The 13791-nt window shown below is 39.0% G+C and overlaps 1 protein-coding gene across 1 annotated transcript in view; it reads right to left on the reverse strand.

Annotated features, from left to right (window-relative positions):
* The window catches only part of LOC136877268 (succinate dehydrogenase [ubiquinone] flavoprotein subunit, mitochondrial), a 133638-nt gene that overhangs the window by 51539 nt on the left and 68308 nt on the right, over nt 1-13791 (reverse strand). Inside the window, exon 5 of the mRNA XM_067151177.2 lies at nt 11290-11576. Within this exon, the coding sequence (XP_067007278.1) occupies nt 11290-11576 (287 nt within the window). The remainder of the gene's footprint in view (nt 1-11289; nt 11577-13791) is intronic.

The raw sequence follows: 13791 nt of genomic DNA on the forward strand, positions 1-13791 counted from the left end.
ATGGATCTTCACCAATTTACGCTACCATTATAACATAAAAAGACGTGGGTCCAATGACACCTTCTAGGGGAACTTTTGTAATTTAAAACCCAAGTATAACATTAACTGGTGCGTTATGCAATTTATGCAACATCAACTTTAAGACAAGAGGCATAAGTCAGACTGTACTGTGCAATTGGATAAGAAGTTTTCATTGTAACATTAGAATAATTAGTGTTGTGATAATTGTTAATAGGCAAATCTTGCTTCCTGCCATATGTGTTGATACTGAACAAATAATTTCTCGAAAAATCTCAACTGGAACTGTTGCTTAATAGTGAAGCAGTTCTTAATGACAGTCTTGTAAGGACATCGGCTCAGTTGTGTGTGTTGGTTCTTAGCCTTAAATGTGACCGTCCAACACGATATGAACGAATACGAAATGAGGAAATAAGGAGAAGCGTGGGAGTGTGTAAACTTCAAGAAGAGACTGATATAGCAAAGCTAAAATGGTTTGGACACATAATGAGAATGGCAGGAGAGAGAATACCAAAGATACAGAGACTGCAAAGAGGCCTAGGGGACGGTCTAGAATGAGATGGAGGAGCTCTGTTGTAGACTGTATTGCAAATAGAGGAGTCTATAGCAATATAGTACTAGAAGAGGAGCGGTGGAAAGATCGAGTAAGGTGGAGGGCTTTGGTACACTACCCTACCCAGAGAGAATCTGGAAAATGGAATGGGTGAAGAAGAGAAGAAGATTAAAATATTTTATGAAAGTTAGTCTCTGTTACAATCAAATATTGCAGAGATTAGACAGTTGCCACATGATGATATTGCAATGCTGAGCAGCTTAGAACTCAGTTCCATGCTACGCTGTGTTGCTATGGCGCAGGGCTTAGTCATGTGACCAATCAGCTATAGCTGGGAGGACTTAACACAAAACTGTTTAAATGTGCTAATATAAATTTTTGTATAAATAAAATATAGGTTTAAATACCATAACTATTTCGTGTGTTGATTTGAAGACTACAGATGTTCCTTTTTCTGCTTTTAAACCACGTCAACTTCACCTATATTACTGTATGTGCAATTTTTACATATTTCCCTAACTTTTGCCAGTTAAAATAAATCATATATCTATCCATCCCCAAATTTTTAAGATGAATATACGGGGGAAAAAAAGGGGTGTTATAAGTGAGTAAATACGTTATTCTTTAGATCTTTTTCCACCAATCTACTGTCATGCCCAAAAAAGTTCTGAAAAAATATATACAGATACAATAGAAAACATGGGCACGTAGTGATTATTTCGTTCCACTGTTCACAAACATTACTATTACTGTCTCTGTCAATGAATAGCTAAAGGAAAAGTAGAAATGATAATGCAGCAAAGCCCAAAAGCTACATTATCATGTCTATTAATACAGACCGTGAAAGCATCAATCTAAATAAAGGAAAAGTAATGTTGCAACCAAACAAATATAAACAAAAAAAGTGGATGCCTAAATATTAGTGATTCAGATGAAAGACCTTTTGTAGAAAACAGGGTCAAAAGAGTATGTACACAAAATGAGAAGAGAACCTCCATTTTATTTGTATAATAGTGATAAAATCGCCAGCTCAGCGTCACCTTACCTCAGAACAGAGTCAAATATAATTTCCTCTCCAAAGTACCTAGGAAGTACTCTAGATTACTCTCTACCCTACAAGAAACACTCAAAGGGGTAAAGCAAGAACTTAAAACTAGTAACAAACCTGATAAGGAAACTGGCTGGAACAACATGGGGAGCAGTAGACTGCAGCATTAGCTCTAGTGTAGGCTAATCAGTAGCAGAATACTGTGCACCAGTCTGGCAGAAGAGCTGTTGCACTACCTCACGTGCAACATAGCCTCCCAATACAAAGAACAATAGAAATCTGGTAAAAATATAGTGATCCTCACATGCAGCATAGCCTCCCAATCCACATCACAATACAATACCTAGCCACACACACCCCTGAAGGCAAGACATCATTTTTGGAACCTGGAAGCTGTAGCATATCCAGCACTGAGGAATCAGTGAAGGAATAATGGTCATATGTTTCCTTCAGATAGGCAGTACCCCAGGATCCCACACATAACCACCTGCCTGGAATGCAGCTCTGAAGGAATATTTGGAGCTGACTAAATTGCATTAGAACTGGTGGTGGGAGATATAAGAGTGAGCTGCATAAGTGGAGAATCTCCAACTCATCAAAGTGCAAATGTGGAGCTACTAAACAGGCCACATTGTAAAAGTGTGTCCTAGTACATGCTTCACAAAAGAGTGGGAAGATATATACTGAATGCCAACCCTACAGTTACAGGCTAGATTGAAAACCTCCCAGTGGATCTTTAAATGTGTGGATTTGTCCCTGTACATATGTAGTTAAGCCATACAATAAATAATAAATATACAACACGCTAACCACACCTTGTAAATGCCGATTCTATTACTAATAAATCATTCCTGAAGGTGACAGTGATTCTATGTTTTATACCACTTCATATGCTATCAGACTAAAGTGATGCTGGAATTTTATGAAAATTGGGGTTTGTGAGCCTACCAACATAGGTTTCTCAATTTTAGGCCTCTTAAATGCCAGGAGACTGTCAATTCGATCCCACAACCTTGCACATGCTTCCTTCAAACAGCTATGTAGTCATCTATGAAAATGTGTAAGAAGAATTAGGAAGAGATCTCCTTTATATCAGAAGAGAGAGGATGGGAGTAAGGGTAATAAATACAAGTTTCTACTAACAAGTAAGGACTTCTTACCACAAAACTGTACCATATTTGCTCGCATATAACTCGCCACCACGTATACCCCCATTTTTAACATTTGAAATTGCAGGAAAAAAATCCCCGCACATAACTCGCATTCATTTCTGACGTTGATATATGGCCGGTTGCATAAACTGTTTGATCTTAGATCAGAGACGAAACTGATCTCAGTTCACGCTAAACTCTTTTTTCTTGTATAAACAATCTGAGAATTCGCACTGAACTAAGATTAACTTTGACTGAAGAAATTTCTCCGATCAAACTCTTTGATGATATAGATGTTGATTCCCATAGGGACAAATATTTTAGATTCCCTATGGGAATCAACATCTATATCATCTGATAGCCAAGCAGGCATCTATTTTTGGTAAAGAGACAGTCTCTCATAGTGCATTGGCACTGCCGGTAGCTCCAAGTAGCCTACGCAGTGGCCTCCACGGTATGCACTAGCCAGCGTCTTGGTAGGTGTGCTAGGTACCAACTGATGAGCCCAACCTCGCACACGAGGGCAAAACGCTGGCAACCAGGAATGAGTTGGCTGGAAAATTTATAATGTCCAAACTCTTTGATCTCGGTTCAAGGAGTTATTTTCTATTCGAGATAGAAGAACAGCTGATTGTGAACATAATATTACCTGCGTTGTTACGATAAATCATAAGAAAACATACAAAATACTAACCTAATACAATGTTAGCTGTAGTTGTTGTCCGTATGCAGTAAAACCATGTTAAGATGTTTCTGCAGCGGACAACAAAAATTAACATGTTAAGCGAGAAAACGACTACTGAATATATGAATAAAAACTATCCAACAGGGATATGGACACACTAGAAACGATCTTGTGCGACATGAAGGCATTTTAAATTAAAAACTAATGTTAGGTTTAATGATCCACCAAATCAATACACCTTACTTTACAAGTGAAAACTATACTCCGCATGGCTCGATGTTTCACAAAACAAAAGCGCATCACCTTACCACTGTTGTCAGCGTGCTACCGCAGCAAGAACAGCTGATACAATACAGCCCTCGTAAAATGTAATACCATACTCAGAAAAGCTAATGAATCTGGATTGAAAACAAATTCACAAAACAACACTTTCTAGCACCATCCGACAATATAAAGAGGATATATTAAGAATAAGAAAGAATGAGGAAATAACCCATCACTCACTCACCGCTAATGGCTGGCACAGGAAGGAGGTTATGGCCTATAAAGGGAACACTCCACTGATCTCAGAGTCACTTTCTTGCCGCTTGTCTTTTCCGAATTACACTGACATGCTAAATACGCACGAAGTACACTAACCAATACATGGACATAAATAAAACTACAGCTATATTCTTATACAATGAACTATTAAACCTGTATAGTACTAAATTATGCTATGCTAAACTGTAAATTACACTATACTGTACTATACTAGAGAGATAAAGACTAATATGTAAAACAAAAATTACTGAAAAAAAATGCAAAAGATTGGGAACCGTACCGAATACCATACACGCTGAGCGAGATGCGATAACCACGTGGTGAATGTAAATTTAGAATCGGCAACAAGGCTTCGAGATAGCACTCTGCCGATATAAGTCGATACGAATGGCAGCTTGGGATTGATTGGATGTCTATGTTTCAGCACATAACCACCAGACAGACCCAAAATTGGTCTAAACGTCAATTTAGAAGTACAGCCGTGCAGAGTATATTTAATATTTAAATATATTAAAAATACTTTGGAACATGTTTTATCTCATTTGAGACTTCTTCAGCCTAAACGTCTCGTAACAGATTTGTAAAAATACATTGTTAGCTGTAGTAGTTGTAAATTTGTAAAAGTTTTAAAATTATTAGACAGCAACAATGAGCATCGTAATTGGTTACGAGACGTTACGGCTGAAGAAGTCTCAAATGAGACGAAACATGTTCCAAAGTATGTTTAATATATTTTAATATTAAACAATTTTCACTCGTAAAGTGAAGTGTGTTGATTGGGTGGACCATTAAACCTAACACTAGTTCTTAATTTAAACTGTATCAATACGGATCTATATGATGAAATTTGTAAATTGCAACAACGAAGGCATTTTACGTCATGTATCCGCGGGTACAATGAAAACTATATCTACCATTTCTCAAGATGAGAGAAAAGTATTAATAGGTGTGGAAAACACGAGAGAACAAATATGAAAACCTTTTCTGCTCGAGCTTATACAACAAGTGCAATGAACAGTGTGAGAAACACCAAACAACAAATATGAAAACTATGCACAGGGGCCAATAAATATATCCAAGTATTATTGCAGATCACACTCTTTCTAAAACAGATGTCAGTAGAAGCCTTTTATTTTGGATCAGTGGGTTATAAAACATTATTTTCTGGTCACACTCTTACACAATGAATTGGAGGTTGCACTCTGATATGTGTGACTGCAACAGATGACTGGCCGACATTTTGAAAAAATCGACTACGTCGAATCAATGGAGTCGAAACTCGAAGGTGTGAGTTCAACATTTGTGACCTCTGCACACTTAACGATATGGATGCCAGTCCACTTTCTGAAAGATTTTAACGTTTTCTTCATTAGAAAGGAATTTCACTTTTTCCGTATCCATACCTAGGCTATCACAAGACAAATATGCACCACACTTGTCAATTTCACACAATTATGTTCCCAATTCAGATAGAGGCTACCGTATCACGCGAAAAACTTCATTGTAAACACTCAACACAAAATAAATTTCTAACTTCTGAATGGAATACAAGCACAAATAGGCTCACTTTTTCCGTAATCACGCAACTGTGGCGACGGCTCTTAGCTGTGTTGTAAATCAAGTTTCCTTCACAAGGGATGACAAATAACATTATCAGGGTTAGGAAAAATGTGATCATATTCACAGTAAGCGGCAATAGTGAAAATTCGAGATTTGATAGGTTCCTATGTTCCCAATATAGGCTACCGTATCACACGACAAATATTCGCTAAACTTCACTGTATCACTCAACACAAAATCAATTTCTAACTTCTGAATGGAATGCAAAATACAAGCACACTCACTGTGTTATTCAGCAATCTTGCTGCTAACGGGCAAGCAAAATTGAACATTCCTGAGGCTAACAGCTTGCTCCCCGAACATGCAACTTATCCCGTGAAGTTCAGGAATTTAACACATTGCGGACCGGTCCCGAGAAAACTCGTGTTTGCCTAGCCGAGCGTTGCGGACCGGTCCCGAGTTATCTCGTGTTAGCAGCAGACCCAGCAGACTGAACTTTAGTGCTACCTTTTGAGATATACGGGAACTATTTGGAGGTCAAGGGTGATAGAACTCTGTTACGTATGGTTCTACACAATCGATAGTCGCATTTGTTTTCGAGTATTCTTCATATCGTAGATTTTCTTTGCATTTCTTGACAACATGTTTACAAAGTTCGAAGAGCCATGCAAGATGGCAGCGCCTAGCGATCGCACGTGTTTACACAAAGATGAAATTATTCGCGAATTATGTGCTGATACAGGCTCCGAATATTAAGTGATGCTGAGTATTTAGAGTACGACCATGAAATATCTTCTAACGGAAATGTTTCAAGTGATGACGAGGCAAGGTGTGGAACGCACGTAGCGCAGAACGAGACGTATATTTGTGTTACGGGTGTAAATATTCTAAATATTGTAAATAATGCAGTGTTTTCTGACGACTGGGTTATGGACAACAGTGAACCTAGGTTAGAGGATTTTGAAGGTGCTCCTGGTATAAAGGTATGGCCTAATGAATCTGGAAACATAGGATAAGTAGCAGGACTTATGTTTGGTGAGGAATTTTTTCAGTATGTAGCTGAAAAGACAAACTTACACTATGAGCAGAAATCACATTCTCATAACTTATCCCCTAAAACACTAAAGTGGACTAATGTCACTAGCAGGAAAATTAAAAAATTAATCCTCTGTGTATATTGATACGGCAGGTGAAGAAATCATTTCTGAAAGATTACTGGCCAACCGATCCCCTAATAAAAAGACCAATATTTCCGAAAACTATGAGCCGAAATAGATTTCAAGAAATACCCTGCATTTCAACAACTATTCAGGAAGGCCAATAGAAAAATACACAATAGTCCTTCAAAAGCTATTGAAGGTCTGACAGTTTATTTGTATTCATGCACTCCAGCTTAGAGGTAGTTAGAAAGTGGCCGGGAACAGGGCTGTGCATAGGGCGAACGGCACCCGGTCCGCAATGTGTTAAGGCCTTTTCCTGTAATCACGCAACTGTGGCAATGGATCTTACCCAAGTTGGAAATCGTGTTTGTTTCACAAGGGATGACTAACATTTTCAGGGCTAGGAAAAATGTGATCGTACTAAGCGGTAACAGCGAAAATTTGCGACGCGATAAGCGAGTTGTTTTTATATAGATTTAATACGATGAGAAACGGGACTTTGAATTCGTGACGTGCTAAGCGGCAAAACGTGTTAATGAGGAACACAATAACAAAATTTCACTATATAAGCTATATTACACATCTTATAATGCAGTGAAATATAATTCTACAACATAACCTTTATGAATTGCTTACAATATTACATTACCTCCTTCATGTTTTAAGATGTCTGATTAGTGGGATACAGAGGGTTATTCAGCTAAGTTGTTCATCTCAAATAACATATGGACCGTTCAAGGTGTCAATATCCTCTGAGGTAATGCTGTTTTGTTTTTAAAATGGAACTACACTGTTTTCTACACCTAGCCTTCAATTTACAAGCATTACAAGTTCAGCACTGTGATTATTTCAAAAATCGATCCAAGTACTTCTCGAGAAAAAGTAACGCATTCAAACATGCTTCGTTTGCCAGCTGGGGACTGCCCTGTTTGATTCGCACTACATGTGAAACATGAGCTAGCTACTGACATGCAGAGTTGCTTCACCTTTTCCTGACAGCTTCGTATTCACTCTGCTGTGCTCATAAAAGCACTATGACCAAATGTATGATTTAACAATAACAGGAATCATAAAGGAAAAACGGACATATGACAGACTGTACGTGACAACATTTTAATCCAACTAAGGTTATGTAACAAGGAGATGCCCACCTTCCAATACTTGTCAATTTCTTACAGCTAGTTTATTATTTACATAATATAATCCAGGTTAATCTCAGAGTATAATACTAAATAGAACACGTTTCATTCTTACAAGGATCTCTCCTTTAATATACCACCCTTCTTACTTAATTTCTTTCTTGTATCAGACTTTTCAACAGTCTAACTTTAAATTCAACTTCAACGATTGTTTTCAAGAATTCCCCCGACAATCATATTTTAAGAAAATCTTTCATATTCCTAATTTTACCTTCAAGATTCAACAAGTACATACTCTCCAGCCTAAAAAGAAGACCCCTTACGTCGATTTTATTCGTTAACTTGGACACTGACTTGTTGGAAAATTTTAACCATGAATGAACCTTTTATCTCATTATTATCACCCAAGTGTTTTATCATTATCATAATCATCACAAGTGTTTTATTTATCTTGTTAATTTTTGTTAAATCTTTTAGCTGTAGATGTCCCATAATTGGAATGAAACATGTTCTATTTAGTATTATACTCAGAGATTAAGCTGAATTATGTTATGTAAATAATAAACTAGCTATAAGAAATTGAAGAGTACTGAAAGGTGGGAATATCCTTGTAACATAACCTTAGTTGTGTTGAGCCAATACGGGACAAAATACGAGATTTATAAGCTGTAAAGTTTTTATCCTGACGTGATATTAAACCACACAAGACCAATGCAACTGGGCAATCACCCCTTCTAAACACTAATCGATTCTTCAAAGAATGAATAAAAGAAAGTGAACAGCAACACAGGTAGTGAAAATGAAAGACTCGTTAAGCTTCTCAAACCCTAATACCATCAGGATCAGAAAAAAACAAGGGTTGACTGAGGGAAGTCTGATATCCACTTTTCCTTCACTTGTGTTCGCTGCAAGAAAAGCATATATGAAGAAATTGCAGTACATACTCCAAACGACGTTCATTTGTCGACAGTCATGGCCAGCTCAATCGCACCATTTAAGTACTTTTTTTTTTTTTTTTTTTTTTTTTTTGCTAGGGGCTTTACGTCGCACCGACACAGATAGGTCTTACGGCAACGATGGGATAGGAAAGGCCTAAGAGTTGGAAGGAAGCGGCCATGGACTTAATTAAGGTACAGCCCCAGCATTTGCCTGGTGTGAAGATGGGAAACCACGGAAAACCATTTTCAGGGCTGCCGATAGTGGGATTCGAACCTACTATCTCCCGGATTCAAGCTCACAACTGCGCGCCTCTACGCGCACGGCCAACTCGCCCGGTCATTTCAGTACTATCCAATGGGCAAAGCTATTTCGTACTTCATTTGTTTTGCGGTGTTGCAACGTCCACTTTCTGAACTCAGATTACATTTGAACTACACATGTGTAAACCGAGTTCAGTTTTGTACAACGCGACGAAGTCGTAATCTCAGTTCATTTTCAGAACTAGGTTCTAAATTTATCTCCAGTCAGATGTCTTTATGCAACCGGTCCATAAAGACATACATACACGAAATAAAGTTTAGGTATTCCGTGGACATGCCTACATTAAATATCGGGACTGTACCAATTGCTGTTACGGTACTTTGTACGTGACGTACAAGACGAAGCTGCATTTCTTTCTACCTGCAGAACAGCTGAGACTAGCTGCTGTAACAAAAATACCAAACTTAAACCCCCGCCCCAAGGCCGCATTCCTAGCCAGTCAGTCAGTCAGTCACACTCGGCCATCCCTCTCACTCTTCCATCTTTGTCAATATGCTTATCGCTACCTATCCAGCAGAGCTGATCACATGAAATGGGAGTGTTTCCCTGTGCAGGCAGTCCAGTGATCAAGGTATTAGGTATCATCTGTTGTATTGTCAACAAGTACCAGTATTCTGTCTTCACTTTTCATTCTTGTTTCTCATTTCTAACTTTCCTTGTACAGTTCGATCTTTAAGTTATGGAGAAACGTGGGTGTTATACAGCTGGGTACTCAAAGTGATAAAATATGCTGAAGAACATAGTAATAGAGCTGCCGGTCGAGAATTCAGTGCAACTGAGTTGCATGTTCACTACAGGCGTAAACGGAAAGCTGCGCTAGAAACCACCAATCGAACACGTAAGGCATTCAGACGGTCAAAAACTGGTAAGTTTCCTGAACAGGAAGACGAGTTGCTTCATTACGTTACAGAGTTGCAAAAATGATTGCTTTAGTATCTTGCACGAGATGCTACATTTCAAAGCGCGCGAACTAACGATTATGGGAGGAATTAGCTGTTTGGACCTGAAAATGAGCCGGGGTTGGATCCATAGATTCACGACATGAAAGGGATTGTTTCTGCGAAGGTGAACATCTCTCTGCCAGAGAATGCCAAGCAATTTCAGCGACAAAATCATAGATTTTCATCGCCATATGATAGCAATGTGGAAGTAAAACAATTACCTACCTCTTATCTCAAATTGGCAATGCAGATCAAACCTGATATACTTCAACATACCATGCAACACCACCATCAACAAGAAGGGAGAATCTAGCGTGCTTGAACATACAACTGGGTGTGAAAAACAGTGTTGCACTGTCATGCTAGCAAAAACCACAGACGGAAGAAAATTGCCACCATACATTGTTTTCAAAAGAAAAACAGTGCCTAAAGCGAAGTACTCCAAAGGCATTCATGTACGGGTTCGAGTGGGTGGGTGGGTGGGTGGGTGGGTGGGTGGGTGGATGGGTGGATCTCTCGTCCAGGACTGGGTCCATACGGTGTGGGGAACACGGCCAGGGGCACTGCTTTGACACCCAACAATGCTAGTGTGGGACAGTTTCCGCAGACACTTGGTGGAAGACACGAAGAAACATCTTCAGGAAATGAAAACTGATCTCATAAGTCCTGGTGGACTCTCACATTGTCTACAGCCCAGATGTTTCTGTGAACAAGCCCTTCAAGGACAACATACGTAAATTGTACGCCGAATGGATGGCAGGAGGGGAGCATGAGCTGATGCCAGCAGGCAAAGAGGCAGTCGCTTGAACTCGTGTGTGATTGGGTTATGCGGGCATGGGTTATGGTGTCGACAGACAGTATTGTGAAGAGTTTCTTGAAGATGGGCATCGCTAATGCGTTGGGCGGAAGACAAGATGATGCAGTATGGGATGGTGACCAGAATGATGCACGCAAGAATAGCTCTGAGACTGAAGGCAGTGGAAACGAATAGGGTTAAGTATGCCAGTTGTCTTGTTTCAATAGCCTAATGCAAATCTTACATTTTTTCGGTAATACGATCTTTTGCACACAAATCCCCCACATATATCACGCACTGAAAATGTTCACACTTATTTTTTGTCAAAAAGTGAGAATTATATGTGAGCAAATATGGTATCTATTATCTTTATTTACAACAATGCTGTTATTCTAGTTCTTATAATGTATACCTGTAACTAAGGAAGATTCTTACTGTGTTCTTAGCTCTGAACCTGTGGATGCTGCCATCCTCCAAGCACAAGGCAATCACACCTCGGCACTCACCATCCTCCATAAGGAGATCCAGAGCAAAATACTCCACAAAGTAGCTGCAATCATATCGAAGGGACTGACCATATAATGTATGAAGCAATGAGTGACCAGTGCGATCTGCTACACAGCAGCAGCGGTGGGCTTGTCCACCTTTGCCAAACTTCAGAGACTGTCCACCAAATGCCCTCTGATAGATCTTGCCATCCTGTGTGCGGCTGAAAGGCATTCCTGCAAAACAAGAGGAGGAATTTAATACAGTATATAACAGGGGTTTCCAAAAGGCGGCCCACTAAGCCATATTGTGCGGCCCGCGAGAGCTTTGGGAAAATTATATATATTTTTTAAGAAATTTGAAGAACATGTACCAAAAATATTTCATAGCTCATTCAAAAAACTATCCCAAGTCAGAACTAATTCATTATTTAATATTATTTCCTGTTTTTAAGTATTCACTTGATCTGAATAGATTTTTAAAAAAATGTAAAACCTTCATTTCTGCGAGAGCATATATTTTCGTACGGATATCATTTTCACTTGCATGTATATCTTGCCACAATTAATATAAAATCAATATTTAAACATCTGGGAATACTTTTCAATAACTTACGTTTGAATATTGTCATACATATCTTAATGATGACAAAAACGTTTGATTGTCATGCAGGCATATACGATGTGCAACATTCAACTGTTTCATAATTTGCAAGCTGTCTAAAAATGTTTTTGCAGAAATGCACTACCTACTTGATACGAAGAATCTTCACATTCATGTGAAACCGGTCCCAACTCCACAGAAACTGAACTCTAATCGCTTATGTTAATGAAATGTATGAAAGACACTCATAACAGCAAGTGGCTGGTCTGAAACGGATACAGAAAAAATGAGCAAACGAAGTTGATACAGAATTAAATCAGCTGTTCTACGACCAACACGTCGTATCTCACAGTGCAGGATGCGGCAAGAGCGGACGTGGGCCCCTCCACTGACCTCCATCCCCTTCACTCACGCAGCAATAGACTCGCCCGGTAAGGCTTGCTGGCTATTCTCCCATCTACACACACTCAGTCGCGCTTACTTGATGTGTAGTGAAGTTTCACAAGTTACCATGCTGTCCATTTTGGAGGCTTTTTTGCTGGCTATTCTCCCGTCTACACACACTGTCGCGCTTACTTGATGTGTAGTGAAGTTTCACAAGTTACCATGCTGTCCATTTTGGAGGCTTTTTTGCTGGCTATTCTCCCGTCTACACACACTCAGTCGCGCTTACTTGATGTGTAGTGAAGTTTCACAAGTTACCATACTGTCCATTTTGGAGGCTTTTTTTAGTGTTGAGTGTGAAGTGCTTGCGTCTTTTACGTGAACAGAAAATGAGCGGAAGCTCAGTGAAACGAAAAATTGAAAATGTAAACAGAATTTACAAGGAAAGCTGGGAGAGTGACTAATTACTAACAGTGGGAAGCTTCAGTGTTTGGTTTGCATGTAAATAGTGTCTGTGCCGAAGGAGTACAATGTTAAATGACATTACTCAACAAGTAACTAATCTCATTTTGTTCCGTATTGAAGATACAATAAGTAAACTCTTTCAAATTAAAATTATTGTGTCCACCTTTTCAATACAAATACATATTTTTAGCGGTTAAATTCTACATGAATGAAGCTCGACACACACTGGTTGCAGACCTCAAAAAGAAATTAAAACAGCAAACAGGTATGTTTGGTAAAGTCTTACAAAATCAGTCGTCTTTTCTGTACGCCTCCTATGCAGTGTCACTTGAACTTGCAAAGGCTAAAAAACCTTCACTGAAGGCAGTCTTGCTAAAAAGCGCGCTATGGAAATGGCAAAGGCTTTCGGAGATGCTAAAATGGCTGAGAAATTTGAATCAGTGCCACTTTCCAATCAAACAGTACAGAGAAGGGTCACTGATATAGGAGAAAAAAGTAGAAAAAGAGCTCATTAAATTGGTTAAGAGAAGCATATATTTCTCGCTATGCCTTGATGAAAGCTCTGATCAGTAGGATGTCAGTCAGCTACTAATATTTGTACGCACCATCTTCGAAGACTTCAGTAGTAAAGAGGAGCTATTTGATGTTTGCTCTCTTCAAGGAACAACAAAAGGGAGGGACATTTATGATGCTGTTAAAAGAACTGTCGACAGAGTTGGAGGCTTCAGTAAATGTTCAGCCATCGTGACAGACGAGAGCGCCAATGACAGGGGTGAAGACAGGACTGACGGGATTTCTAAAAGATAATGGCGTAACATGTCGTAACATGTTCAATGATCCACTGTCTCATTCACCAGGGAGCGTTGTGTGGGAAATCAGTTAAGAAAACTGAAGTTTTTGAACTTTTGGTTACAATTATTAATATGTTAAGAGGTGGAAATCAAGTGCTTTTGCAAAGAAAATTCAAACAGTTTCTGCTGGAAATTGACTCAGAATATG

The sequence above is a fragment of the Anabrus simplex genome, chromosome 7 (assembly GCF_040414725.1).
Source record: "Anabrus simplex isolate iqAnaSimp1 chromosome 7, ASM4041472v1, whole genome shotgun sequence".
NCBI classification, from domain to species: domain Eukaryota; kingdom Metazoa; phylum Arthropoda; class Insecta; order Orthoptera; family Tettigoniidae; genus Anabrus; species Anabrus simplex.